Here is a 25,732-nt window from a genome sequence, read left to right on the forward strand (position 1 = left end):
TATGGGGGCAGCACTTTTGGATTTGTTATATAAGCCTGTATTGGCTTGTGGGTTTGGAATGTGGAGGAACAAACTCAAGGGCTGCACAGACTCTAGCTGTGCCACTGCTATTGAATGTAGATCTCCATTCTGACTATGGTCTGTATGTAATGATTTACAATGAATCCCTTGTTAAATCTCATTGTAACCAGGCAGCCACCATCACTGAATCATCTTCAATGACAATGATATCACGTAAACCCAGAAGGCCTGACATTGGGGGGGGGGACTAGTCAATTTCATTGACCCAGAAAGGATGACTGGATGAAAGGCTTTGCCATAAATTTTCTCACAATTTCCTTTTGTAACTCAAATTGCTTCCTTTTCAGCATGGTTTTCAGTTTTGGGAAGATCCAAAAGTCACACAGTGCCAAGTTGGGAGAATAGAGAGACTGTCCAGGAAAGCTTGAATTACAAGATGTGTTCAAATAGTATCCAACTTGATTTTTTTCACCAACACTCTCCACATGCACAAATCTTCTGTTAAAATGGAATGCACTGATCCTGTGCTTATTCCCACTTCATGAGTCATTTCCTGGATTCTTACACAATGATCTTTGACTCTTTACTGAACCTTCCCAACAGGTTTCTCGTTATGGTCTGTCTGAGCATGTCTCATTCATCACTAAACTGTAACCATCATCATCATCGTTTAACGTCCGTTTTCCATGCTAGCATGGGTTGGATGGTTCGACTGGGGTCTGGGAAGCCAGGAGCCTGCACCAGGCTCCAGTCTGATCTGGCAGTGTTTCTACAGCTCGATGCCCTTCTTAACACCAACCATTCGTGAGTGTAGTGGGTGCTTTTTATGTGCCACCACCACAGGTGCCGGGGGGGGGGGGGAGGCTGGCAACAGCCATGATCTGTTGGTGCTTTTTACGTGCCACTGGCATGGAAGCCAGTCGAGGTGGCGCTGGCATCGACCACGTACAGATGGTGGTTTTTACATGCCACCGGCTCTGATGTCGGGGGGCGGGGGCTGGCAACGGCCACGATTGGTTGGTGCTTTTTACATGCCACTGAAGCAATTTTATCATATGTGTTTTGCCAAAGGCATCATAACCCAAGGCCTGCTGAATCTTCAGGATGGCGTGAGCTTGAGTATTACCAGGCTTTTGGCAAAACTTGGTGCAATATCTTTGTTCAATGCATTCAGTCATCTTGCATGAAAACAAAAATGCAACGAGCACACACTATGTGTTTGTACTGTAAGCAGAACAGCCAGGAACCGTCATGACCTACAAGCATAAAAACTTTTAGGCATGCACAGGAAGGGTGGCATGACCTCCTGATGAAAGGGGTTTTACCCACATGACATTAATTGTTTGGGGGAAAAAATAAAGTTGGATACTTTTTGAACACACCCAGTATATTGTAATGACTAAAATAATAATCATATTAAATAAACGGCCATCTTAACAAGCAATGAATAATGTTCTTCACTCATTCATTGACGCGATGCAGATTAACATAATTGTTACAAACTGATGACCAACTGAGTTATTTTTGTTATGTTTTGTTTAAGAACCACCTTCTTAAAATTTCTGGCCTTTTACATAAGTTAGAAACATTGTTTTCTTTTTTGGTTTGGTTTTGAAGAAGGAGCTGTATCAATGGTCTTCGCAGACCCCCGGACTATCAATCTGATTAACATTCCTCTTGGACAAGTTGGAGGGGGGGGGGAACCCCAAAAAACATCGTGCATGTAAGAAATTTGAGAGGACTAAAGTTCTGGGTTGGAAGAACATGGTGTAGTTATTTAGTACTGAGTGTACAAAGCTGTACATGGGTGATGTGAAGAGAAATAAGTGAGCAATGGGTACTTAAACGGAGGTTGCATGAGATGAGCCAACTTTGAGGAGCAGATGTCACTATAGAAGCGACAAAAAAAAAACCCCAAAAAAAGACGGCAAGGAGGCAGCATGTCTGTTTTTGTTGGCTAAAATTAAGCATCGTTCAAAATCGTGATTTGATGCACGTATGGTCTTGAATTATTAAAACTGACTTGAGCATTACGTTATATTAACACTTCCCTATTTAAGGAAGGAGTTTTGAAATAGCTATCACTACCTCATAGGGAAGAGAAAGGAGTTTTTTTGAAAATCTCTATTTTTTCACGTCTCCTGCCCACCACCTTTTCCCCAATTCTGTATCCTATCCATGCAACGTGAGAATGGTGAGAATATTTTAAAACTGCCAAATCGAGTTCATAACATGGACTCGATTTTTGGTTACAATCTAAATGTCTTTGGACATAATTCTATGTCCTCTAAAATTCTTAAGTTTTATCTTCCCAAGGCATTTGGCAGATTCGTGATAGAGAGTGAAAATGCTTCTTAAAATATAATCCCGTGGCAATTAAAACGCTAAAAAATACAACATCCAGAATCAACATTGTTAAAATCTCAGATTTATTGTAATTTATTCGCATTTAGGATGTTTGATGAGAATATAAATTCATCTCAATACACAACTGCTATTTTTATCGTTCCGGTAATATGACAGGACCTATTTTTGTAAGCGTTTCAGAGTGTTTATATAAATTTAATTTTATTCATTTTAATATAAGTTAAAGATATAATAAATCAATAGAATCATATGTTAATTTTTGTTTCTTCAATCTAAACTAGTTCTGTCTTCCTGAAAACGTCTACAAAAGAACAAACAAGCAAGAACATTCAATTTTCGTTTTCCGTCTTGAAAGGGTTTCGGCATTTATGTGTATCATTCGAGAAAGTTCCTCTTTCCAACTCCTGACAGGAGAGCGAGAAGGAAGCAGCATTCGCCTCGGAACGATGGAACTGAAGGACCCGGAGAGATTCGATGGAATATTGCTGGGGATGGCCCAGCAGTGTGAACAAGGCGTGCCCGAGGTAAAACAAACTCTTACTAGCTTTTTACCGGCTAAATTTTAATGAAGACCCATTCCTAGAGATTTCTCAATTGAGGCCACGAAACCGTTTCTTAAAAGAAAAGAAAGAAGTTCCTTTCTCGATTTCTTTTCTTTTGTCGAATCTTAAAAATTTCTCATTGAAATTCACTTGAAATGCGTAAATAAGTTATAATGTTACCGTTAAAATGTTGGAAATTGAAACCTGAAAATAATAAAGTCAATGAGTTAAAGAAGGAGTCGAGTCGTATTTTTTCCGATCAAATCAATTTTATTCTCTCACATTTATAAACTGAAACAAGATCGATTCAACTATACATACATACATATATAAAATACATTATATATATACATACATACATATATAAAATACATTATATATATACATACATACATATATAAAATACATTATATATATACATATAAAATACATTATATATATACATATATATATATATAAAATACATTATATATATATACATATATATACATATAAAATACATTATATATATACATATATATACATATAAAATACATATATATACATATAAAATACATTATATATATACATATATATACATATAAAATACATATATATATATATATATATAAAATACATATATATATATAAAATACATTATATATAACATATATATATATAAAATACATTATATATATATATAAAATACATTATATATATAATATATATATATATAAAATACATTATATATATACATATATATACATATAAAATACATTGTGTATATAAATGTTCTCCGCTCTCCGCGACATGTTCAAACTTGTTGATGGCTGAATTTTATTTGTAGTCATAAAACAACGGGCGACTGTTTACAATATTACCTGGAAACGAAAAGAAAAAAGATAATTGTCTTTTTGTTTAATCCCTATCAACCCATCTTAAAAATAGGAAAGTATTTTAGTTCGCTTGAAGAATTGTGTATTGTTTGTAGAGACTAAAACTTTTCAATGATACAAAACAATGCTCTGTAATAGAAACACTTGTTTGTGTTATAATGCATTGTTGTACCATTCAAAACTTTTTAGTCTTTACTATCTTAACATTTTTTTTTTCACATCTAGGACTACAATTCAATGTTTCCTTCTTATTTTCTTCGGCCGAATTCCTTAGACTTTACTCGGTTGCAGCATTCAACCTACATATCCGGTTTAAGGACAGCTTTCTTTCTCTCTTCCTGCTATAAACGTCGGAAGTCCTGAAAAAAAAAACACGTGTCAGGGGCGCTCTGTATTCCCTTTAATTAAACAGGGTGAGGAAGAAGGATAAAAATATGAATACATTGAGTTGTGATTTGAGGTCGAGTTACAGAGACCACGTAGTGGGCGCCCTCGTTGTAGTAGATTACAGAAGGACGAGAGACTAGGGCAGAATTATAATTCGTGTTGTATGAAATACAGGAATATTAAATAAGGAAGAAACCAAAACAACTTATTCTTTGCTGTTTTCCTCTCCCCTCTGTTAGTAGTAGCTATTCCAAAACTCCACTGAATTTGTAACCTCATGTTTGAATCTGGTGTTTGGTTAGGGTTCCTGGAGCACCCTCTCACTGCGTTTCAGTTTCTCTTCTTTACCATTTCTGATGAAGTAGCAAAATGGACGTAGCTGTTCTTCTTTGTTTCCAGCAGCGATGTGGGTTCATCTGGTATCTTAGAAATTTGTCTTTGAAGACGTCCACATCTACACCTTGCAAATCTTGGAGGTTGTTTGGCAGAATGGAGTCTTTGGTTCTATGCAGTGCTATCCAGTTTATTGGAGGGTCAGTTTGATGGTACTAGCAACGGCCACGCCCAAATGGTGCTTTTTACGTGCCACCTGCACATATTATATATATATATATATATATTATATATATATATATATATATATATATAATATATATTGTATGTGCTGGTGGCACGTAAAAAGCACCCACTACACATGGAGTGGTTGGCATTAAGAAGGGCATCCAGCCATAGAAACATTGCCAGATCAGACTGGGTCTGGTGCAGCCTTCTGGCTTCCCAGACCCCAGTTGAACCGTCCAATCCATGCCAGCATGGAAAGCGGACGTTAAACGATGATGATATATTGTATGTGATATATATATATGCATGCACACACACACACACACACACACAGAGTTGTTTGTCTAATAAAAACACCTAGTCTGTTTTCCTGGTTCATTTAGGGAGGTATGCCAATGTAAGCTAGAGTTATCCTTGAATGAGAATTTTATTATTGCTAGTGTCATCAAGCTTGCACAGTGCTTGGTGATAGAAAAGATTCTAGGATTTGCACGCCAATGCCCCAAGTCTGTTCCCAGTAGTAAGTATTTTACTGAGATGTTTTTATGACATCAGTCTTCTAATCTGATAGCATTGTTTCCTCCAGATATAGAAAGAGATAAAGATAGATATCGAGATAGAGATATGCGTGAAAAGCATGTTTTAAAAACAAAATTAATCAAAATTTTTTTTTTCTTTCTTGACAGTTGATGGATTACTTTTTCCATTTTCTCGTCCGAAAAACAGATTTTTATAGTCAATCAGAAACTGCTGAGAAGGTTTGTATGAGATTATTTTTGGAATTCATCTGAAGTAATTATACATATTGTAGTGGTATTACTTTCACTTCCCAATGCTAAGGTCTTGGGTTTGACTTGGCCGGGCGAAGTTCAGGGAAATGTGGAGCGTTGTTATATGGGAAAATGTTCTCATTGAAGATGAAAGGAAAGGTCTGTAGGAGTTGCATGAGAGCTGCAATGCTGTATGGGAGAGAGAAATGTGTGGGGTGAAGCTGTTTGATAAGAAGAGGAGGACTGAGGACTTGATGGGGATGCTGGGGTTTGAGGAATTGATGGAACGGCTGGCAAGGGTGAATGGAGTGTGGTGGTATGGGCATGTGTTGAGGAGGGTTCTAGAGTTTGAGGCAAATGGACCATGAAAGCGAGGTAGACTGGAGGAAAATGTGGAGGGGACAGGTGGAAGAGAAGATTGAGAAGGGAAGACGCCCAAAACCGGGCGAGATGGTGTGAGGGCAGTTGCTATGGCATTGAGGTAGATCAGGTCACCCCTGTTAACTGGGACAAAACCCGGATTTAAGACACATGATGATGATGAGTACTGGAGTTGATGTAATTGATTGGATTCTTCCCTTCAAATTTCAGGTTTTATACCAATAGTAGAAAGAATTATTATTATTAAGGTGGCCAGCTGACAGAATCGTTAACATGCTGGACAAAATGCTTAGCAGCATTTCATCTGTCTTTATGTTCTGGGTTCAAATTCCGCTGAGGTTGACTTTGCTTTCATCCTTTCGGGGTTGATGAAATAAGTACCAGTTGAGCACTTGGCTCGATGTAATCAAATAGCTCTCTCCTCCAAAATTTCAGGCCTTGTGCCTATGGTAGAAAGGTTTATTATTATCTAAGTTAAAATCCAGAAAATGTAGAAGTAGCATTAATATAATTTATTAACTGCAAAAATTTAACATGTTCTCTTACAGCTGTTTCAATTTTGTCCAAAAGAATTAAATTAACAGTAATTTAAACATTTTATTGGGTAAAATCTCGTCAGGGGTAAAAAAGACATCATTAGGTTATTACGTGTTATTCTTCCAAAACATTTCAATAGACTGAATCTCATTTAATTATTAATATTGGTCTAAACCTTGGCCAGTGGGGTAATAGGTTGTATAAGGGTAATAATTGGTAAATAAATGTTTGTGAGTGACAGTAAAAATAGTGGCATATGAGTGTGAGAATAAATCAGTGATAACTTTTATAATTTGTTTTAAGAAATTGATTGAATTAATATGAAAACTAGATAAAGCACAAAATAATGATAGTCAGAAAGGACCTCGGTCTTCTGATACACAGTGCATGAAGGCGCATGGCTCAGTGGTTAGAGTGTCGAGCTTATGATTGTGAGGTTGTGAGTTCGATTCCCAGACAGGGCTGCATATTGTTTTCTTGAGCCAAACAATTTCTTTAGTTCGTGTTGCTCCAGTTCACTCAGCTGTAGAAATGAGTTGCGATGTCACTGGTGCCAAGCTGTATCGGCCCCTTTGCCTTTCCCTCGGAGAACATCAGTGGCACGGAGAGGGGAGGCTGGCATGCATGGGCAACTGCTGGTCTTCCATACAAACAACCATAGGTTGTGCGTTCGCTGGTGAGGCGACTGTCCGCTCAGACTTGTACCCCGGAGAGGAACTTCTAAGGTCCACCCATGGTCATTCGTGACTGATGGAATGGAGTTTCTATAATATATACGCATATGCATTGAAGATATACAGTGACGATATGCATATATGTAAAAATTCATACACACAAACAGTGGGTACAGATACGTATGTATAAAGTACTCCCACAAAAATTTTTTATATGTGCATATATATACCCATACGCACATACTCATTCATGTATCTACACATATACTTATGCATTAATACATAATTTAAAAAAAAAATTACATTTAACACATAGTTTTCTATATATTTATACACATACTTGTTATATGAACATATATTCATACATATATAATCGAGAATTACATGTACGAAAACAAAATATACGTATGTACATTGCAAAACAATTCTTTCACCTCTATCGAAGAATTGATATCAATCAAGTAGAGACAAAACAATTTGATTGGCTAAATATTTTAAACTAGTTAGCGTTCCTATATTATCTAATGGAAAATAAAAATGCTTTGTTTGCAAGATTGAAAAAGTTACTTATGTGTCAGTCGCTTCTAGCTTTAATAATTAAAAAAGGTAAAAACTGAGTTAATAGGTAAGGGGAAGTAAATATTATGTATGCAAGAAATTTATAATTATAGCTACATACATGCAATATACACATGTATCTACAATCTAAAAACTTATCCATGTCAGTTTATACTTATACAAGCAGAAACATATATACCCACGTTTGCATTTACATAGGTTCCTTATATATCAAAAGTACACATAAATTAGTTCATACTGTTAAATGCATATACATTAATATATACATTCACACATGCCCAACATATATATAAAAAAAAGGGTATTTATATAATTAAGGACATAAATAAATTTATATATATATAAAAATACAAAAATTATATATAGAAATTATCAATTCTATTTACTATTCCTTAGGTGGTTATTTTAACTTCTACTTAATTTATTTACTACTACTACTGCTACTACAAATTGTTTCATTGTAGATGGTGATGGAGAAATTTAATTATTACAAAACTAAGAGCACTTACTATCAAGATGAAAAGAAACAAAAGGCTGAAGAGAAGAGGAGAGCTGCTGAAGAGAAAAAGAGGGCCGCTGAAAGGAAGGCTAAGGAGGAGGCAGAAAAAGCAGCAAGGGAGTCAAAAGTGCAAGAAATCACTGATGAAGAAGCAGAACAACTACAGAAAGAAATAGACAATGTAAGTAAAATTTAATCTTTAAGCTGTTGTGTAACCACATGCTTCAAGATTTTGATTCCACTGCGTGGCACCTTGGGCAAGTGTGTTCCATTGTAATCTTATGTTGACTTTGGTACAAACCATGCATAAATCTGCCAGATGTCCTCAAGTCTGTTTTAGTCATTACAACCCTGGCCATACTGGGTCAATGTGCATGTGTGCGGAGGTATGGCTATGTGGTTACAATATTTGCTTTGCAACCACGTTTCCGAGTTCTATTCACTGTGTGTTAACTTAAGCAAGTGTCTTCTATAGTCTCCAGCTGACTGATGCCTTGTGAATAAAATTTGGTTGCTAGAAATTGTGAAGCCAATTGTGTATGTATTTAGGTATATAAATGGCTGTATAGTTAAGAAGTTTGCATCCCAACCATGTGATTTCAAGTTCAGTTTCACTGTTGGGCAAGTGACTTCTACTGTAGCCCTGGGCCAACCAAAGTTTTGGTTTTGGTAAATGAAAGTTGGAAATAATGCAGTGTGTGTGTCTCGTGTCTTATACACACGCATATGCACCTTTGTTTTGGGATCACCACTACTTTATTATCTCCCCTTCTTCCTATCTCTCCTGTATGACCCCTCTGTCTGGCATTCGCCATTATAAATCGCTAGCCACTACACATTCTTTATTTTCTCTCCTTGTTTCTTTCTGAGGAAGAGCGTAGGCTCGAAACGTTAAAGACTTTCACTTCCCGACCATTAAACTAATACATCTGTTGTCTATACCACCTGTCTTCGTCTTATTTTTTTGTGAATTCTCTCTCTCCCTCTATATATATATAAAGTGTACATATGTTTATATATATATGTGTGTGTGTGTACATTTATATATGTACATATATATATATATATATATATACATGTATATATATATATATTATATATATATATATATATAATATATATATATATACATGTATACTATATATATATATATATATATATATATATATATATATATATATATATATATATATATATATACATGCCCCAGCATGGCCACAGCTCAAGAGCTGAAACTGGAAAATATATACATATATACTATATATACATTTATAGATATATATACTTATATATATAATATATAACACATATATATATATATATATATATATATATATATATATACACATGCACATATACACAAATATATATACATATATATACATACACAAATTTATGTGCATATATCTCTATATATATAAATATACACACGAATGTGTGTGTATATATATATATATATATATATAGGCACAGGAGAGGCTGTGCAGTAAGTAGCTTGCTTACCAGCTACTTGGCTCCGGGTTTAGTTCCACTGCATGGCATCTTGGACAAGTGTCTTCTACTGTGTGTGTGTGTTTGTTAGCTTTTCATGCATATCTCTATCACTCTCTCTCTCTCTGTATCTATCTTTATTTCTTTCTATATCTTATTTGTCTAACTAGCTAACTTTCTCTCTCCCTCTCAGTATATCTCACTCACTCTCTATTGTTTTTACTGTAAGTTTTCAATCGTTATTTACAAACAACAACAGCAAATTACTGAAAGAAAGAAGTTCACAATTACTGATGAAAGTAATTTCATACAGAATTCACTGACAGAAGTAACTTCTTAAATTTCACTTCAATCCGTACACTTTGTTGAACTTGCCTACAAATTTCTCATTTACTTTTGCAACGTTTTTTTGTTGTTGATGAAATTACTGATTAAAGTAAGTTCGTAATTTATTGACAGAAGTAACTGAAAAAATTTCACTTAAATCCGTACATCATCATCATCATCGTTTAACGTCCGTTTTCCATGCTAGCATGGGTTGGACAGTTTGACCGCGGTCTGGGAATCCAGGAGGCTGCACCAGGCCCAGTCTGATCTGGCAGTGTTTCTACAGCTGGATGTCCTTCCTAACGCCAACCACTCCGTGAGTGTAGTGGGTGCTCTTTAGTTAATTTCCGTAAAAATTTCTTATTTAATTACTGCCCGTCGTTTTAAGAAATATAATTTCCGTTACCCAGTTATTTTCATTGTTTACTATCTACTGCACCTGTGTATTTCTGTATATAACCATACCTAGAAGAAAAGTGTCAAATTTGTCTACAATGTCAAGGTCAGCCAAAAGAATGTCTCTGTCCAGGGAAGGAGACACAGCTGCAGAAAAGGAAGCATCCTAAGAAATGAACAGACTGTGCACTATGAAAAGAAGAGCATCTCAAAGTGGCCGAAGGAAGAGCAGTTGCAACGGCTCAGAGAAGCAACTTCTATGAAGCAGGTTTCAGTTATGATCCAGCAGTTCATTATGCAGATGACACTAGAGTGCATACATTGGTACAATCACAACTGAGTGCATACATTGTAAAGCAAGGAAGTAGCCTCGAGAGACACCTGCACTGTGCTGCAGTGGTGGAAAGGTTAAACTCCCTGCAATCTCCCAACTTCCAGAGCCATTGAAGAAACTGTTGTCATCAACTGCCCAAGATTCCAAGCACTTTCAAAACAAAATTATACAATGTTGCACTATAGACGACCAATTTGGAGCCACAAGAGATTTAACTGAGCCAGGATTCATGCAAACTTTCAAGATCCAAGGTCAGGTTTATCATCGGATTGGCTCTCTACTACCTCTGTCAAATGAATAACCAAAATTGGCCTCTCATTGTTGATAATATGTACCTGTTTTTTGGTTATGAAATAAGCTACGCAAAATGTGTTTTTGAATTACGTATTTATATACATGATTTTATACTTGATTTTAACATTTCACTTAATCACTACGTTCCATACTGTCACGGGTCATAGAGTTTATTAATGTAGAAAGTTGGTGTCTCAGCTACTAGCAGTTGAGACCCGTGTAATCTAGATGGCATTTTAAAATTTCATTATTCTCTTTAACCTGAGCAATGCTGGGTATATCTCCTAGTATATATATATATATGGGGAGAGTTCACAAAAAAAACAAAACAAAAGACGAAGACAGGTGGTGTAGACAACAAACAGATGTATTAGTTTAACGCGTGGGAAGTTAAAACGTCTTTAACGTTTCAAGCCTACGCTCTTTCTCAGAGAGAAACAGGAAGAGAAAATACATATATATATATATATAGGTTGCTAAGGGCAAGTTAACTCCAACCATAGCAATACTCTATATTTCTCTCATCTGGCTTCTATCTGATCTGCTAAAGTTTCTACAGCTGGATGCCCTTTCTAACACCAACCACTCTGAGAGAGTAGCGGGTGCTTTTCACATGCCACCAGCATAAGGGCCAGTCAGGCGGCACTGGCAATGACCATACTCAAATGGTGCTTTTTACGTGCTACCGGCATAGGTGCCAATCAAGTGGTACTCTCATTGGCCATGACAATGACTTCACTTGACTCAACAGGTCTTAGCAAGTGCAGTGTATTGCCCAGTGATTGAAGTGTACTCTGAAATGAGCTGGTTATGCTGCACTGTCATAGGTCAAGGTTACAATCTCACTTGGTTTGCCAGGTCTTCTCAAGCACAGCATATCTCCAAAGGTCTGTCACTTGTCATCGCCTCGGTGAGGCCTATTGTTCAAACCTCATCCCAGGTCTTCCTGGGTCTGTCTCTTCTACAGGTTCCCTCTACTGCTACAGTGTGATACTTTTTCACACAGCTGTCCCCCCCCATCCATTCTCGTCACATGACCATACCAGCACAGTTGTCTCTCTTGCACACCACATCTGATGCTTCTTACGTCTAACTTTTTCCTCAGAGCATTTATACTCTGTCGCGCATGCACACTGACATTACACATCCATCGGATCGTACTAGCTTCACTCCTTGCAAGCTTGTGCATGTCCTCAGCAGTCATGGCCCATGTTTTACTCGTGTATTTCAAACTGTTCTGTGTTAATTCTTTTCTGATATTTGAGAAGATATTTAGTTTTCGTCATTCAAATTCAAATTTTTGTATTTTCTTTACAGCAAAAGAACAAAGTAACAAATGGAGACGAAAGCAAAGCTGATGAAAATGTAAGTCCTTTTTCCTTATCTCTCTTTTCATTTTCTCTTCTGTTTGCTTTCTGTACTTTGCCATTACTGAGTTAGTCCACAACATTTATCAATAAAGTACCTCTGACAGCCGAATTGATAGACTGGAGCACAAACTGATATTTAGAAGCTGAAGATGATATTTCAAAGATTTTTCAGCATTACCTGAAAAGAAAATATATTCTAGATTTAGCAATGTGTTAGCTCCAATCGATTCTTTTAAAATTCTTTCAAAGCTGAAATATTCCAAATTCAACAGATTCTTTGTCATCCGATTCTGGCCTCCTTCCCCTGTAATATATCTTTGCTAATCATAAATAAACCTCTACAATAAAATGTCTGACTTGCTGCTGGAGCAGCTGGTATAAAAGCAAAGCAACAACAATGTAAATGATAAGTACCGGTAATATCTCACGTTTTATCTTTAACTTTCAGCAGCTGTTTGCTGTTGTTTTGTTGAAATATTCCCTACTAATAAGTCTACCATGTGATGTGATATTTATATAAACACTATTTCACATCCATACCACTTTAAGCATATCTTTCCAGTTCTAGTCATCTGTCTCCATTATCACTAATGTTACTAGCAAACATCTTTTTAGCCATTCATCTGTTGATGGTTCTTTGAATGGTATTAGCTCAGAGAGCACGTGTTTTGATTATTTTCACTGTATCTTATTAGAAAAGAATCGACCCTTTAGCATTCAAACTAGCCATATCTGGCCCAAATACTCTTCCTCTTTTATGCTCAAATCAGCCAGATCCTATCTCTTATACCTACCCTACAATGTCATTTTAAAAATAAACAGTTATATCAAAATTCTTGAAGCACCAAGATAATGCATGATTAATGAAAACCAATGTGAATAAAGAAGCAATACAATTGACAGAGTGATCTCAGTGCTAAAGGATTAAAATCTAATTCCTAGCAATGTTTTAGAAAATAATTTCAGATTAAACTGTGAAGGTTCCTATGGAGAAGTTAGCATTTTATGTATGAAAAAAGTGATTAAAATAGGTGTCGTAATGGGATTTAATTTCAATTGAATTCACTTCCATAAATCTTAGAAATAAAATGCTTTTCTTATTTTTCTGTGTTTCCTGAACGCAGGATGATATGGATGGAGAAGGAGAAGATAAAGCAAAAAGTGACAAAATGAAACCGAATGTTGGCAATGGAGCCGACTTGCCAGATTACAAATGGACTCAGACCCTTGCGGATATAGAGGTGAGGAAATTTGATTTTGTCTGTAGGCTTTATAATAGTTTATTTATTTTCTTCTTTACATAATCACTTGTTTCATCCCAAATAAATATCATCTGAAATTATTTTCAAGATTTACAAGCTTAGTTTTCAATTCTTCTATATTATGTGGCTGATGGTTTTGTTAAAGAATATCCATAATTCTTACTCTTAGAATTCTCTATAGCACATGCCTTGTAGCTTTTTCATTATGTAGGCAAAGGAATGGCTGTGTGGTAAGAAGTTTGCTTCCCAACCGCATGGTTCCAGGTTCAGTCCCACTGTGTGGCACCTTGAGCAGGTGTTTTCTACTGTAATCTTGGGCCAACCAAAGCCTTGTTTTTTATTTATATATATACACACACACACACACACAGCCATGACAAGTAAATAGACAATCGCATAAAGCATCATTTTATATTTAATCTTAACTTGTAAAGCTTTATATTTTTTTTATTAATTGACATTTTCATGTTTCAGGTTTTATATGTGACTGTTTAATCTTGCCATGTGGCCTTGGAACTATTTGAATTTCGAAGAGGCCGTATTGTGGGTCATTTTGAAGGTGGACATAGCGTAAAATCGCAGAAAACCTTGGGATCCTGCTTTTTATACTTAATAGAGTGATTGTGCAATTCATCAGAGAGAAGGAGTCCATACCACCTTGCCCATATCAACCAGGGCCCTCTGACAGGACCTTTCTCTTTGCTAAGAGAAGTGTGGAGGATAATCTTCATTGCAAGGCCTCTGACATAGCTGAACAAGTTGATGTCAGTCCCAGAACAACTGTCAGGTATCTCCACAAACTTGGTTCTGATGGCAGAGCAGCAAGAAGGAAGCCACTTCTTCTTCAACCAGTCAACATCAAACAGAGAAAAGATTGGATCAGTGAGATGGTGGAGAGGCCACTAGCTTTTTGGGACACTGTCATATTCTCTGATGAGTCCAGATTTGCTATATTTCCTCACAGTGGTCAAGTGTGGATCTGGAGACTCTGTGATCAAGAATTTGATGTGAAAAGAATGCAGCCAACAATGAGAAACACAACAGCTATTCTGTGATGGTCTGGGGAGCAATTTGGAGGAATGGTTGATCAGAGCTGATGGAGTGTGAGGAATTCATAAATTCAGATAAATGTGTGTCCATATTGCAGAGAGGACTCCTTCCAATCTTTTCCAGTGGTGTAATGATTAAAGAAGACTCTCTATTTATAGAAGATGACCCAAGATTTGTTGGATGAGAATGGCATTAAAAAGCATCCATGGTCAAGCCAGTCACCAGATATGAACCCTGTTGAACACTTCTGGAACATAATGGACAGGGCACTTCATAAAAAGAACAAGAAAAGCATAAAACTTGGCAAGAAATTCCACAAGTGAATATCCATCATCTGATTAGTAACATCCCTAATAGGGTCGTTGCATTGAGAAATGCAAAGGGCAGGTCTACTAAATATTAGATATTCACATTATAACAATTAATAGTCCAACCCCTGCTAGAATGGAAAGTGGACGTTAAACGATGATGATGATGATGATGAATGTATAATTTCAGATTTAAAGAACTTTTAATGATTATAAGGGTGTCTATTTACTTCTGTCATGTCTGTGTGTGTGTGTGTGTGTGTGTGTTATTTTGTCCCCCATCACTGCTTGGCAGCCAGTGTTGGTGTGTTTTATGTCATCATAACTTGGTAGTTTGGCAAAAGAGACTGATAGAATAAGTACTAGGTTTAAGAGAGAAGTCCTGGTGTCGATTTGTTCTACTTAAACTCTTCAAGGCAATGCTCCAACATGGCCACAGTGAAATGATTGAAACAAGTAAAATAGTAAAAGAAATATATTTTATTTAATGCTTTTTAAAATTATTTTTGTTATTTTCGTTTCAGTTGAGGGTTCCTGTCAAAGTTTCATTTCCCCTCAAAGGCAAACATGTTACTTGTAAAATACAGAAAAAGGTAAGACCGGAGATTGTTAGGCTGCCGTGATTTTTATTTTGTTCAAAAGATAAGATTTGAAGTGTTCCTTGAAAATGATTCAGTGGTCGTGTCACCCTTGAGAGAACATGGGGATGTAACAGCTGCAGGATTGCTAGTCATGACTTTGTGGCTGGCCTAGTTGGACCGCATCCAGTTTTAGTGTAGTTAAAATTACACAGGCTCTTCATGTGGTTAAGCTATTCACTTTGCAACCACATGGTTTTGGGTTCAGTCCAAGTGCACAAGTGGGAACTGACCCTGTTGTGTGTGCATTACACATGTGTCTTTGTGAATGTCTACATCCTACATGTTCCACATAAAAAAAAGCATTATACTACAAGTGGTGAAGTTTTGTTAACATTTTCCTGCCAACAGTTTGTCTACTGGCTCCATGCTTTTGAAGACGTAAAATAAAGAGATCCTTTACTTTGAAATAAGGTTAGTGGCAGGGAGGATATCCAACAGCAAATACCTCAGTGATATAGATTCATTTAACTTATGCTATCATGAGAAACAACAGATGTGAAAACAAACAGTTTTGTGATATTTATTATGCAAATAGGGGTGTAACTTAAAGTTAACATAGTTGTTCCTTAAATAGGAATACTGGGTGTTCAATAGAAATAAATCCTTTCAAGGCAATGCTCCAGCTTGGCTACAGTCCAATGGCTGAAACCAGTAAAAGATCTTACTAACATTTGAGTGTGGGAGGGGCATAAAGTCACAACTGCATCCCCTCTTAAAATCAGTAGATGTGATTACTTGTGGTTGCTCTGGTCCAGTAATTTTTCTGTTATATAATTGTAGCTGTGATAATTTATAATAGTCTCTCTTGTTTTCTTCTCTCTCCCTACAGCATCTAACAGTTGGAGTCCAAGGACAGCCACCAATCATTGATGGTGCTTTGTCAAAGGAAATCAAAATCGAAGAAAGTACCTGGACAATCGAAGACAATAAGAATATTGTTGTGAGCATGGACAAAGTAAGATGTTGTTGCGTTGACATAATTTCTCTTTTTTATCATAACTATTTATTCAATAATTAATTTTTTGTATCATAAATAAAACTTCAAGATAAAGTGAGTTAATGATTAAGGCATTGGACCACCTGTCAGGGAGCCAATAACATTGCTGCCTGCGTGGATTGGACGGAATTTCTTGAACTACAGCTGGATGCTCTTGTTACCAACCCTCACCAGTTTCCAATCAAGGTAATATTTCCCTATAGTCAGACACCTTTCCTACATATTGAGCAGGGCCATTTCCCTGACAGAAGGAGAGTCTTATCTTTTTTTTTGGTAACCACAACTTTGGTCTTTGCTAGGTTCAGTTTATGGCCCTTTGATTCCAGGTTTATTTTCCAATTCTGCTACCTTTCTAGGAAACCGTGTTTCCTTATCCTTCTGACCCTTTACCATTCACATTGTGTCAAATGTAAAGCTTATTTACTCACATTGTTTTGAATTAATCATGCATTAGTTTGTAATTTTGCGAGCTTGGTGAGATAGCTGTTAATTTCTAGAATGATAATGTAGGATTAGTGTGAGAGACTGGATCTGGCCTGTTTGAACATAAAACAGCTAGAATATTTTGGCTTAAGGATTAAACTTTTAGTTGATATAATAGAATAATTTCTTCCATTTTCTGTATTTTTAGGTAAACAAGATGGAATGGTGGTCCAAACTTGTTGAAACTGACCCAGAAATTGACACTCAGAAAGTTCAACCTGAAAACTCCAAAGTAAGACATTAGAATACTTTCTCCATAAACTTCTCGATTGTTAAATGGTGCAAATTTCTGTTTTGCTTAAAATTGTGTTTTGTTAAGTTAGATCAGCTCTGATTGAGCGAGTTTCAGTTGAATTCTAAAATAATCATGAATCTAGATTAGCTTCATTAAACAACTGTAACTTTTTCACTTATCAACATATTAATGTGATATTTGGAACATAATTGAAGAAAGGCTTCTTAATCAATTCTATTGCATAACTCCTGTCTCAAAGTGACTAATTACAGGTAAATCCAGGTAAACTGAGCAAAATATAGAAATATTAAAATTTTGTTTAAACATGACTTAGAAAAAATGAGTCATCAGCTAATGTTCAATTGGGTTTGCAAGAAAATTTTAATATAGCAGAATTGTGCACATCACTAGATTATCAGTTGAATTTGATGCACAGAACAGGTGGACCATAAAGGTAAAATAAACTGAAATACTGGAATTTGTTTTTGAAGAAAATTAAATACATCAACTAATCATCACCATTTAGCTTCCGCTTTCCATGCTAGCATGGGTTGGGCGGTTCAACTGGGGTCTAGGAAGCCAGAAGGCTGCACCAGGCCCAGTCTGATCTGGCAATGTTTCTATGGCTGGATGCCCTTCCTAACGCCAACCACTCCGTGAGTGTAGTGGGTGCTTTTTACGTGCCAGGTGAGGCTGGCAAACGGCCACGATCGGATGGTGCTTTTTATGTTCCACCGGCACGGGGGCCAGGCGAGGCTGGCAACGGCCACGTTTGGATGGTGCTTTTTACATGCCACCAGCACTGGTATCACAGCTACAGTTTCCATTGATGTTGATCGATTTTGATTTTCACTTGCCTCAACAGGTCTTCACAAGTAGAGTTTTGTATCCCAAGAAGGAAAGGTATGCATAAGTGGACTGGCTACGTCCCATGTAGAGGCCACAGGTTATGGTCTCACTTGTCCTACCGGGTCTTCTCAAGCACAGCATACTTCCATAGGTCTCGGTCTCTAGTCATTTCCTTGGTGAGACCTAAAGTTCGAAGGTCGTGCTTCACCACCTCGTCCCAGGTTTTCCTGGGTCTGCCTCTTCCACAGGTTCCCTCAACTGCTAGGGTGTGGCACTTTTTCACACAACTATCTTCATCCATTCTTGTCACATGACCATACCAGCGCAAACGTCTCTCTTGCACACCACAACTGATGCTTCTTAGGTCCAGCTTTTCTCTCAAGGTACTTACACTCTGTCGAGTATGAACACTGACATTACACATCCATCGGAGCATACTGGCTTCATTTCTTGCGAGCTTACGCATATCCTCAGCAGTCACGGCCCATGTTTCACTACCATGTAGCATGGCTGTTCGTACATGTGTCATACAGTCTGCCTTTTACTCTGAGCGAGAGGCCTTTTGTCACCAGCAGAGGTAAGAGCTCTCTCAACTTTGCCCAGGCTATTCTTTAGCAGTTACACTTTCAATACACCCACCCCACTGACCTGGTCACCTAGGTAACGGAAGCTATCAACTATTTCTAGTTTTTCTCCCTGGAAAGTGGTGGAAGTTGGTCTCTGCACATTTTCAGTGTTTATTGCTCCTAAGCATCTGCCACATACAAAAACTATTTTCCTAGTTAGCCTTCCTTTGACATTGCTGCACCTCTTAAGTGTCCATAGCTTACACTTGGTGCACCTTATAGAGTTTCTACCTACGCCTTTACTACAGATTGAGCAGGGCCATCTACTTGAAGGCATTTGTGGTTTGTCTACCTTCCTACTTATTAGGACTTTTGTTTTAGCTAGGTTGACTCTAAGGCCCTTCGATTCTAATCCTTGCTTCCACACCTGAAACTTCTCCAGTTCTGATAGTGACACAGCAATTAGAACAAGGTCATCAGCATAGAGGAGCTCCCAGGGGCATCCTGTCTTGAATTCCTCTGTTATTGCCTGGAGGGGGCTGAGGACTGAACCTTGGTGGACCCCTACCTCTACCCGGAATTCTTCACTGTACTCGTTGCCAACCCTCACCTTACTAGCAGTGTCCCCGTACATGGCTCACACAGCTCTCACTAACCATTCATCTATCCCTAGTTTCCTCATTGACCACCAGATAAAGGATTGGGGGACCCAAGGCTTTCTCCATGTCATCAAAAGCCAGGTACAGGGGCTTATCTTTGGCTAGGTATTTCTCCTGCAGCTGTCTTACCAGGAATATAGCATCAGTGGTACTTTTCCCTGGCATGAACCCAAACTGCATTTTATCTAAACTAACTCTCTCTCTAATTAGTTGGGCTATGACCCTCTCTGTAACCTTCATTACCTTATCCAACGGCTTGATACCTCTGTAGTTATATGTATCTAGAGCGTCAACTTTACCTTTGTAGCAGTTGAATATTATGCTGCTACACCAGTCATTGGGTATGACTCCTTCGTGTATCACCTGGTTAACTATACAGGTGACTAGGCTATAGCTGACACTACCAGATATTTTGAGCATCTCTGCAGTAATTCCTGATGGGCCTGGGGCTTTCCCTATCTTCATGCTTCTAATTGCCTTAACTACCAAGGAACTGTCAACTCGGATAGCTGGTCCCTCTGTTGGGTCGACATTCGGCAGACTCTCTTTATCCCATTCATTTTCTTTATTCAGCAACCTTTCATAGTGGCGTCTCCAAACCTCTCTCTTTGCATCCTCATTTAGCGCAAATGAACCATCATCCATGCGAACACATTTCTCTCCTACCACATCATGATTCTCTCTCACACACTGTCTTGCAATACGAAATACCTGAAGTCTTTCATCCTCACAGAGCAGAACATTGGCAAATTTTTTCTTATTTGCTTCCCCTCTGGCTAAATACACCTGCCTCCTAGCTTCCCTTCTGGCAGTCTGATACACTTCCCTGCTACCACCGTTCTTCCAGTCCTTCCAAGCCTGTTTCTTTTGTCTAATAGCCCTGTCAACAATATTGTTCCACCACCACGTTATTTTGGGTCTTGAGGGGACTTTGCACCAACCACAGATCTGGTCAGTGGCTCTCAGCAGGTTGTCCCTTAGAGACCTGCAGTTGTCTTCTACCCCATGTGAAGCTATATCCCCTTCTATTTCGTCAAAGGCTTCAAGTAATATGTCCCTAAATCTCTGTCCATTTGCAGGATCTTTAAGCTTCCAGATCCTTCTTCTCCATGTTGGTCGTCCTCTTAGTCCTGATCCTAAAGTCACTAACTACCAGTCTATGTTGTGGGGTACATTCTTCGCCTGGGAAGGTTTTGGCATTTATAAGCAGCCATCTTTCCCTTTTTCTGGCAAGGATGTAGTCGATTTGGCTAGTATGCCGCCCCGATTGGTAGGTGACTAGGTGGCTGGTAGGTTTCCTGAAGTTAGTGTTGCAAACCATAAGATTATAACTAAATGAAATATATTCACACACATACATGAATACACATATAATAAAGATTTACAATAGAAATTACATCAAAACTTGTCACTTACCTTACAGGCAAATTAAAATTACAGGTAAATTAAAATCACAAGTAAATAAAAAGTAAAACAAAGTAAATTTGAAAAACATTTATACAATCTAATCATACATCATCATCATCAACGTTTAACGTCCGTTTTCCGCGCTAGCACGGGTTGACAATATTCACTCAATATTTCTGTGATGGAAAGTTGTAAAACATCCCACTCGACATACTGCAACCTTGCAAAGAAGTTTCAACTGTCTGTCCATTGGAGGTTTTTCTTTGTTGATGATTTAGATATTCACGGCACTGCTTTTTGCGACCCCCGGTTTTTTTCTAATTTATGGAGATCGGCTGAACTCAGAGGGACATCTCTCTGGCAGGTTTTGCTTTTCCTTCCTGCATTTATTTATTTATTTTTTTCTGGAGGAATAACCTGTCCTCAACTGCGTTGCTACATCTGCCAGGTGTGTTTAGGTCTCTGTAACTTAGTGGTTTGACAAAAGATACTAATAGAATAAGTACCAGGCATAAAAAAAAGTATTGGGGTCAATTCGTTCAACTAAAAAAATTCAAGGTGGTGCCCCAGTATGGCCACAAGTAAAAGGTAAGCTGACTCATCCTCATTATCCTTGTGACCCTTTTTACTTAATATGCTGGCATGGGTTGGATGTGATTTCTGTAAACAGTATTCCATGGGAAGGGGTCTTTATGGATGTTAACCCTTATTCCACTTGTCTATTATGTATGACAAACTGCTGAACATGACATCCACCGCTGCTCACACAGTGTCAGTAGGAAAACACACTCAGTCACTGACTCTTCATACAGTTTCCATCTATCAAATTTCACTCAGAAGGCATTGTGCAGTCTAATGCTACAATAGCAGACACTTGCCTCCTCCAAGGTGCCACAGTGAGAAATCCTAAAAGCACATGGACTTGTTACTAATGATTATTGTAAAATACATATTTGGAATAAAATGAAAAGAGTTTAAAATTTTCAGCCAATGGAATCTTGTGAATTTTTAAATTCATTTTCCTCTTCTCTTTTTGCATAGTCTCAATAATAATAATAATAATTCATCCAAATTTTGGCACAAGGCAAGTAGTTTTGGGGGGAAGAGTGAGTTGATTACCTTGATCTCAGTACTTGACTGGTACTTAGTGTAAAATGTATAGATTTATCGTATATTTTTGGTGTAGCTTTTTTTTCTTAAATGTGTAAGAAATGATTAAAGAAGGAGCCGGCAATTGATGGCTTTTTTTCTGTCTCTTTCAAGTTATCTGATTTAGATGGTGAAACTCGAGCCATGGTTGAGAAAATGATGTATGACCAGAGACAGAAAGAGATGGGTTTGCCGACATCCGAAGATCAGAAGAAACAAGAAATCCTTAAAAAGTAAGTTGTTTTTTGTAAAAAGAAATATTGAAATCATTATCATCTTTCTTTGGTTGTTGATGTTGTTGGCCTTAATCAAGCAGGCCAATAACCAAAGGTAATCCAGCCATGAACATCCTGTCTTAAGAAAATGCCTAGGCCTGCATTATCTTATGTGTGTTCTACATTTAACAAGTTGAGTACTTGTGTAGAGAATCCTTGGTGTTTTAAGCTTCAGTGAGTTGAATAAGTCCAGAAATCAACATTTATTGATGGATTTTCATTCAGATCATCTTGTCTGCAAAGCCCCATGTTCCTAGATCATGTTGTAGCTGTTTATTGTATTTTTACCACCACCACCACCTCATCACCCTTCCTCACACAACCAGCATTGATTAACTTATTCTTCATGACTGTGCAACATACCTCTTACCTGTGTCTCCTTTTCTTTTACTGTCAATACTTCTGTATCACAGCTTCTCAAAGTGGGCCGTACCATCTCCAAGGGTAAGGAGAAAATTTTATATGGTGACGAAGAAGAAAGACACATCTGTTAATTGCCCTAATTTTCAAAAACATTTTCAATTTTATTACTACATGGGAATCACCAGCTTCTGTTAAGTGATGAAGATGTTTCTGCCATTCCATTTTTATATTGATGAAATGACTTATTGGAGCAAGTAGTCTTTTAATGGGGATCAACAGGTTGGCAGCAGCAAATGTTTGTAGCATGTTTAATTCTGTTGAATTATAACAACGTGTTGAAATAGTAAAAGGGAAAGAGGGTGATAGTTAATAAAATTAGAGAAGCACTGCTCTATACTTTTCTGGCTTGCAGATTTCTACTTACTACTTGTTCCCCTTTTGTCTTCCCTTTGCTGTTTATAGTTCATCTGTTATCTTTAATTTTTTTTGTTCCATATCAGACTGCCAGAGATCCAATAGTATATTATTTTTGTGTATCCATTGTCCACTCCCCGCTTCTCTATCTCTGAAGAGCTATAGATGATCAAGTTGATAAACTGTTGATTTATCAGTTGAAATATGGCTAGTCCTTATTCTGTTGCTGATCCTCTGCTATGTCTGTAACCATGAAACTAAAATTTCTAATGGCATTATTCACTCCTCAGTGTAAGCAAACACTAGCTTCTGCAACCTCTTTTTTTGAACACTGTTAATTTCCATATTCATAGTTTTCGTTTCGCTGATTGTTCATAAACTTGCCTTCATAAAATCTTTTAGAAACAGCATATTTCTGTCTCTTGGTTTATATTTTATTATGGAACATAAACTATAAACTAACTCCTTCACACTGGAATCTGTTACCTAGTTTCCTTCTTTTGTATATAAACTTCCGCCAGAAGTTAGTCACAATGACTAATCTATATTGTGATGGATGTTTGCTTCCCAACCACATCATTTTTAGGTTTGATAGTGCTGCCATGACATCTTGTGCAAGTGTCTATTACTATTTTTTCAGCCTGGAACCATTCAACACCCTCATACATTTATATTTATTGTATAAAGGATCGTGAGTCAGGCCAAAACAATGCAAAGTAAATCACAAGAAAACAAATATGTGAATTATTGTAAACTTAACTTGTATTCAATATTCCGGGGTTATGATCCCATTAAAAAAAAACCCCAGCTAGCTCCCTGTTACTCTCATCTGTTGTTGATCTTCGGTTTCTTTTGGTGTATGAGGGTGGCTTCAGAGATTCTGAGGTTGCCCCCCCGTTTCACTGTGTTGTCTTGATGTGGCACTCTATCGATTATGACAATGAGGGTTCCAATTGATCTGATCAATAGAACAACCTGCTCGTGAAATTAACATAAATGTGGGTGAACATTGCACTTAATGTAGTTCTCAGAGAGATTCACTGTGACACAGTAACGAGGCTGGCCCTTTGAAATACATTGCACTGCTCATTTTTGCCAGCTGAGTGGATTGGAGAGAGATGAAATAAAGTATCTTGCTCAAGGAGACAATGTGTCACTGGGAATTGAACTCATGAACTGAGTGCTCTAACTAAAGCCTTATAAGTGGATTTGGTAAATGGATAACGAAACCTGCTGTATGTTTGACATTGCATGAAAGTGGTAAATGGAGCCTCACCATCATGTAAGTGGGATCATTCATTTCCAATCTTCCAGAAAAAGTTGTCTGGCCACAGGGAAATATTACATTGCTTGGAAAACAAGGCAAGAGTGATGGTAACAGGAAGGTCATCTACCTTGATGATCTCTGACCCATGCAAACCTGAAAAACGATGATGATGATGCAGGGAAGTACAATCTTTGCTAGGCTTTGTAGTGGCCTGGGAGTGATACACAAATGATTGTGGTAACAAATTGATCTAACAGTTTTGAAGTGTCATAAACATTGTAACTTCATTCACACTTTGCAATTGTTTTATTTATTTATTTTTTCTTTCTTTGATAGATTCCAACAACAACATCCTGAAATGGACTTTTCAAAATGTAAATTTTCTTAAGCTTTCATTCCATCAACTAAACTATCTTGCGGCTGCCTTACTCCAACACTGACCACAACCAGTAAGGCAAAATATTCTATATTAATTTCTAAAAAAGAAAAACACAAATCCCATAGAAATAAGCATTCTCCCTAGACCTTTATTTTCTTTTGAAATGTCCTATATTTGCTTGTTTTGAATATTTTACTGTTCAATTAAAACATACATTGAAAATATATTCAAGGACTTAATTTTTCTCTAAACTCAAATTTCTGATTTGTTTTACAAATATTTGATTATTTTCAACGTTCAGGTTGTGAAGTTATTTAACCCTAGTTTTGAATGAGCTGTCCATAGAACATCATAATGCCTCAACAGAATTTCATTTGACCCATGCAAACATAGCAAATAGAAATGCAAACGGTTTAACTACATGACTGGGTGTTGTCCACTGAGCCACCTTGCTCAGCTGAGAATCATGAAGCAGTGATGAATCCCTCAAGTTGGAGATGATGTCTCTCATCAAGGTGCAACAATTACACTTCCAGTACACTTATTGCATGTAGTCTGCACTGCTGCCAAATGTTTGGGGACCGTGGTGGGTATTGCAGCTTTTTGTGTATTTTCTTTGTATAGATTGAGTGGGAAGATGGTTTTAAAGTGCATGTGCACCCATGCACCTTGATCTTTCAAAGGTAGTTTTTCGTTTATTAAAGTGGTCTTTCATATAGTAAAGGTCTTTCATTTTTTTTTTTCTTAGTATTTTGGGGTTTCAGCACAAAACTAGCAAGGAGTTAACATATCGGTATGTTATTGGCCTCGAGAATGTAAAAGAGCTTTGAGAAATGCTCTAACGATTCTGCCAGCTCACCATCTTGTTTAATAATAGAATTCTTTTTCACAGGATCATAAATTACCAAGAGAAAAAAAAAGTCACAAATGCAAACTATTTATCAAGTCTTTAATAGAAAAATAACAAATTTTTGTATGTTTTGCATCGAACTTGAAGTGAAAACAACAGGGTTGAGGAATGGG

General features: G+C 37.2%; 1 protein-coding gene across 1 annotated transcript; it reads left to right on the forward strand.

Annotated features, from left to right (window-relative positions):
* Positions 1 to 2,755: 2,755 nt before the first annotated feature.
* LOC115223187 (nuclear migration protein nudC) lies at positions 2,756 to 25,428 on the forward strand. Its single transcript, XM_029793631.2, has 10 exons — positions 2,756 to 2,912; positions 5,440 to 5,511; positions 8,159 to 8,374; positions 12,353 to 12,400; positions 13,530 to 13,646; positions 15,550 to 15,618; positions 16,496 to 16,621; positions 17,295 to 17,378; positions 22,126 to 22,244; positions 24,667 to 25,428. Exons 1-10 carry the CDS (start codon positions 2,757 to 2,759, stop codon positions 24,716 to 24,718), a joined length of 1,059 nt encoding a protein of 352 aa, XP_029649491.2. The 5' UTR covers position 2,756; the 3' UTR covers positions 24,719 to 25,428.
* The last annotated feature ends 304 nt before the right edge of the window (positions 25,429 to 25,732 follow it).

Source organism: Octopus sinensis, linkage group LG22 (genome assembly GCF_006345805.1).
Source record: "Octopus sinensis linkage group LG22, ASM634580v1, whole genome shotgun sequence".
NCBI lineage: Eukaryota > Metazoa > Mollusca > Cephalopoda > Octopoda > Octopodidae > Octopus > Octopus sinensis.

What these genes read in the sequence shown, in the direction of transcription:
- LOC115223187 (XM_029793631.2), top strand. Translation starts at nt 2,757, where the DNA reads ATGTGTATCATTCGAGAAAGTTCCTCTTTCCAACTCCTGACAGGAGAG. An exon ending in AATCAGAAACTGCTGAGAAG is followed by an intron (nt 5,512 to 8,158) that starts GTTTGTATGAGA and finishes GTTTCATTGTAG; the next exon opens with ATGGTGATGGAGAAATTTAA. An exon ending in CTTGTAAAATACAGAAAAAG is followed by an intron (nt 15,619 to 16,495) that starts GTAAGACCGGAG and finishes CTCTCCCTACAG; the next exon opens with CATCTAACAGTTGGAGTCCA.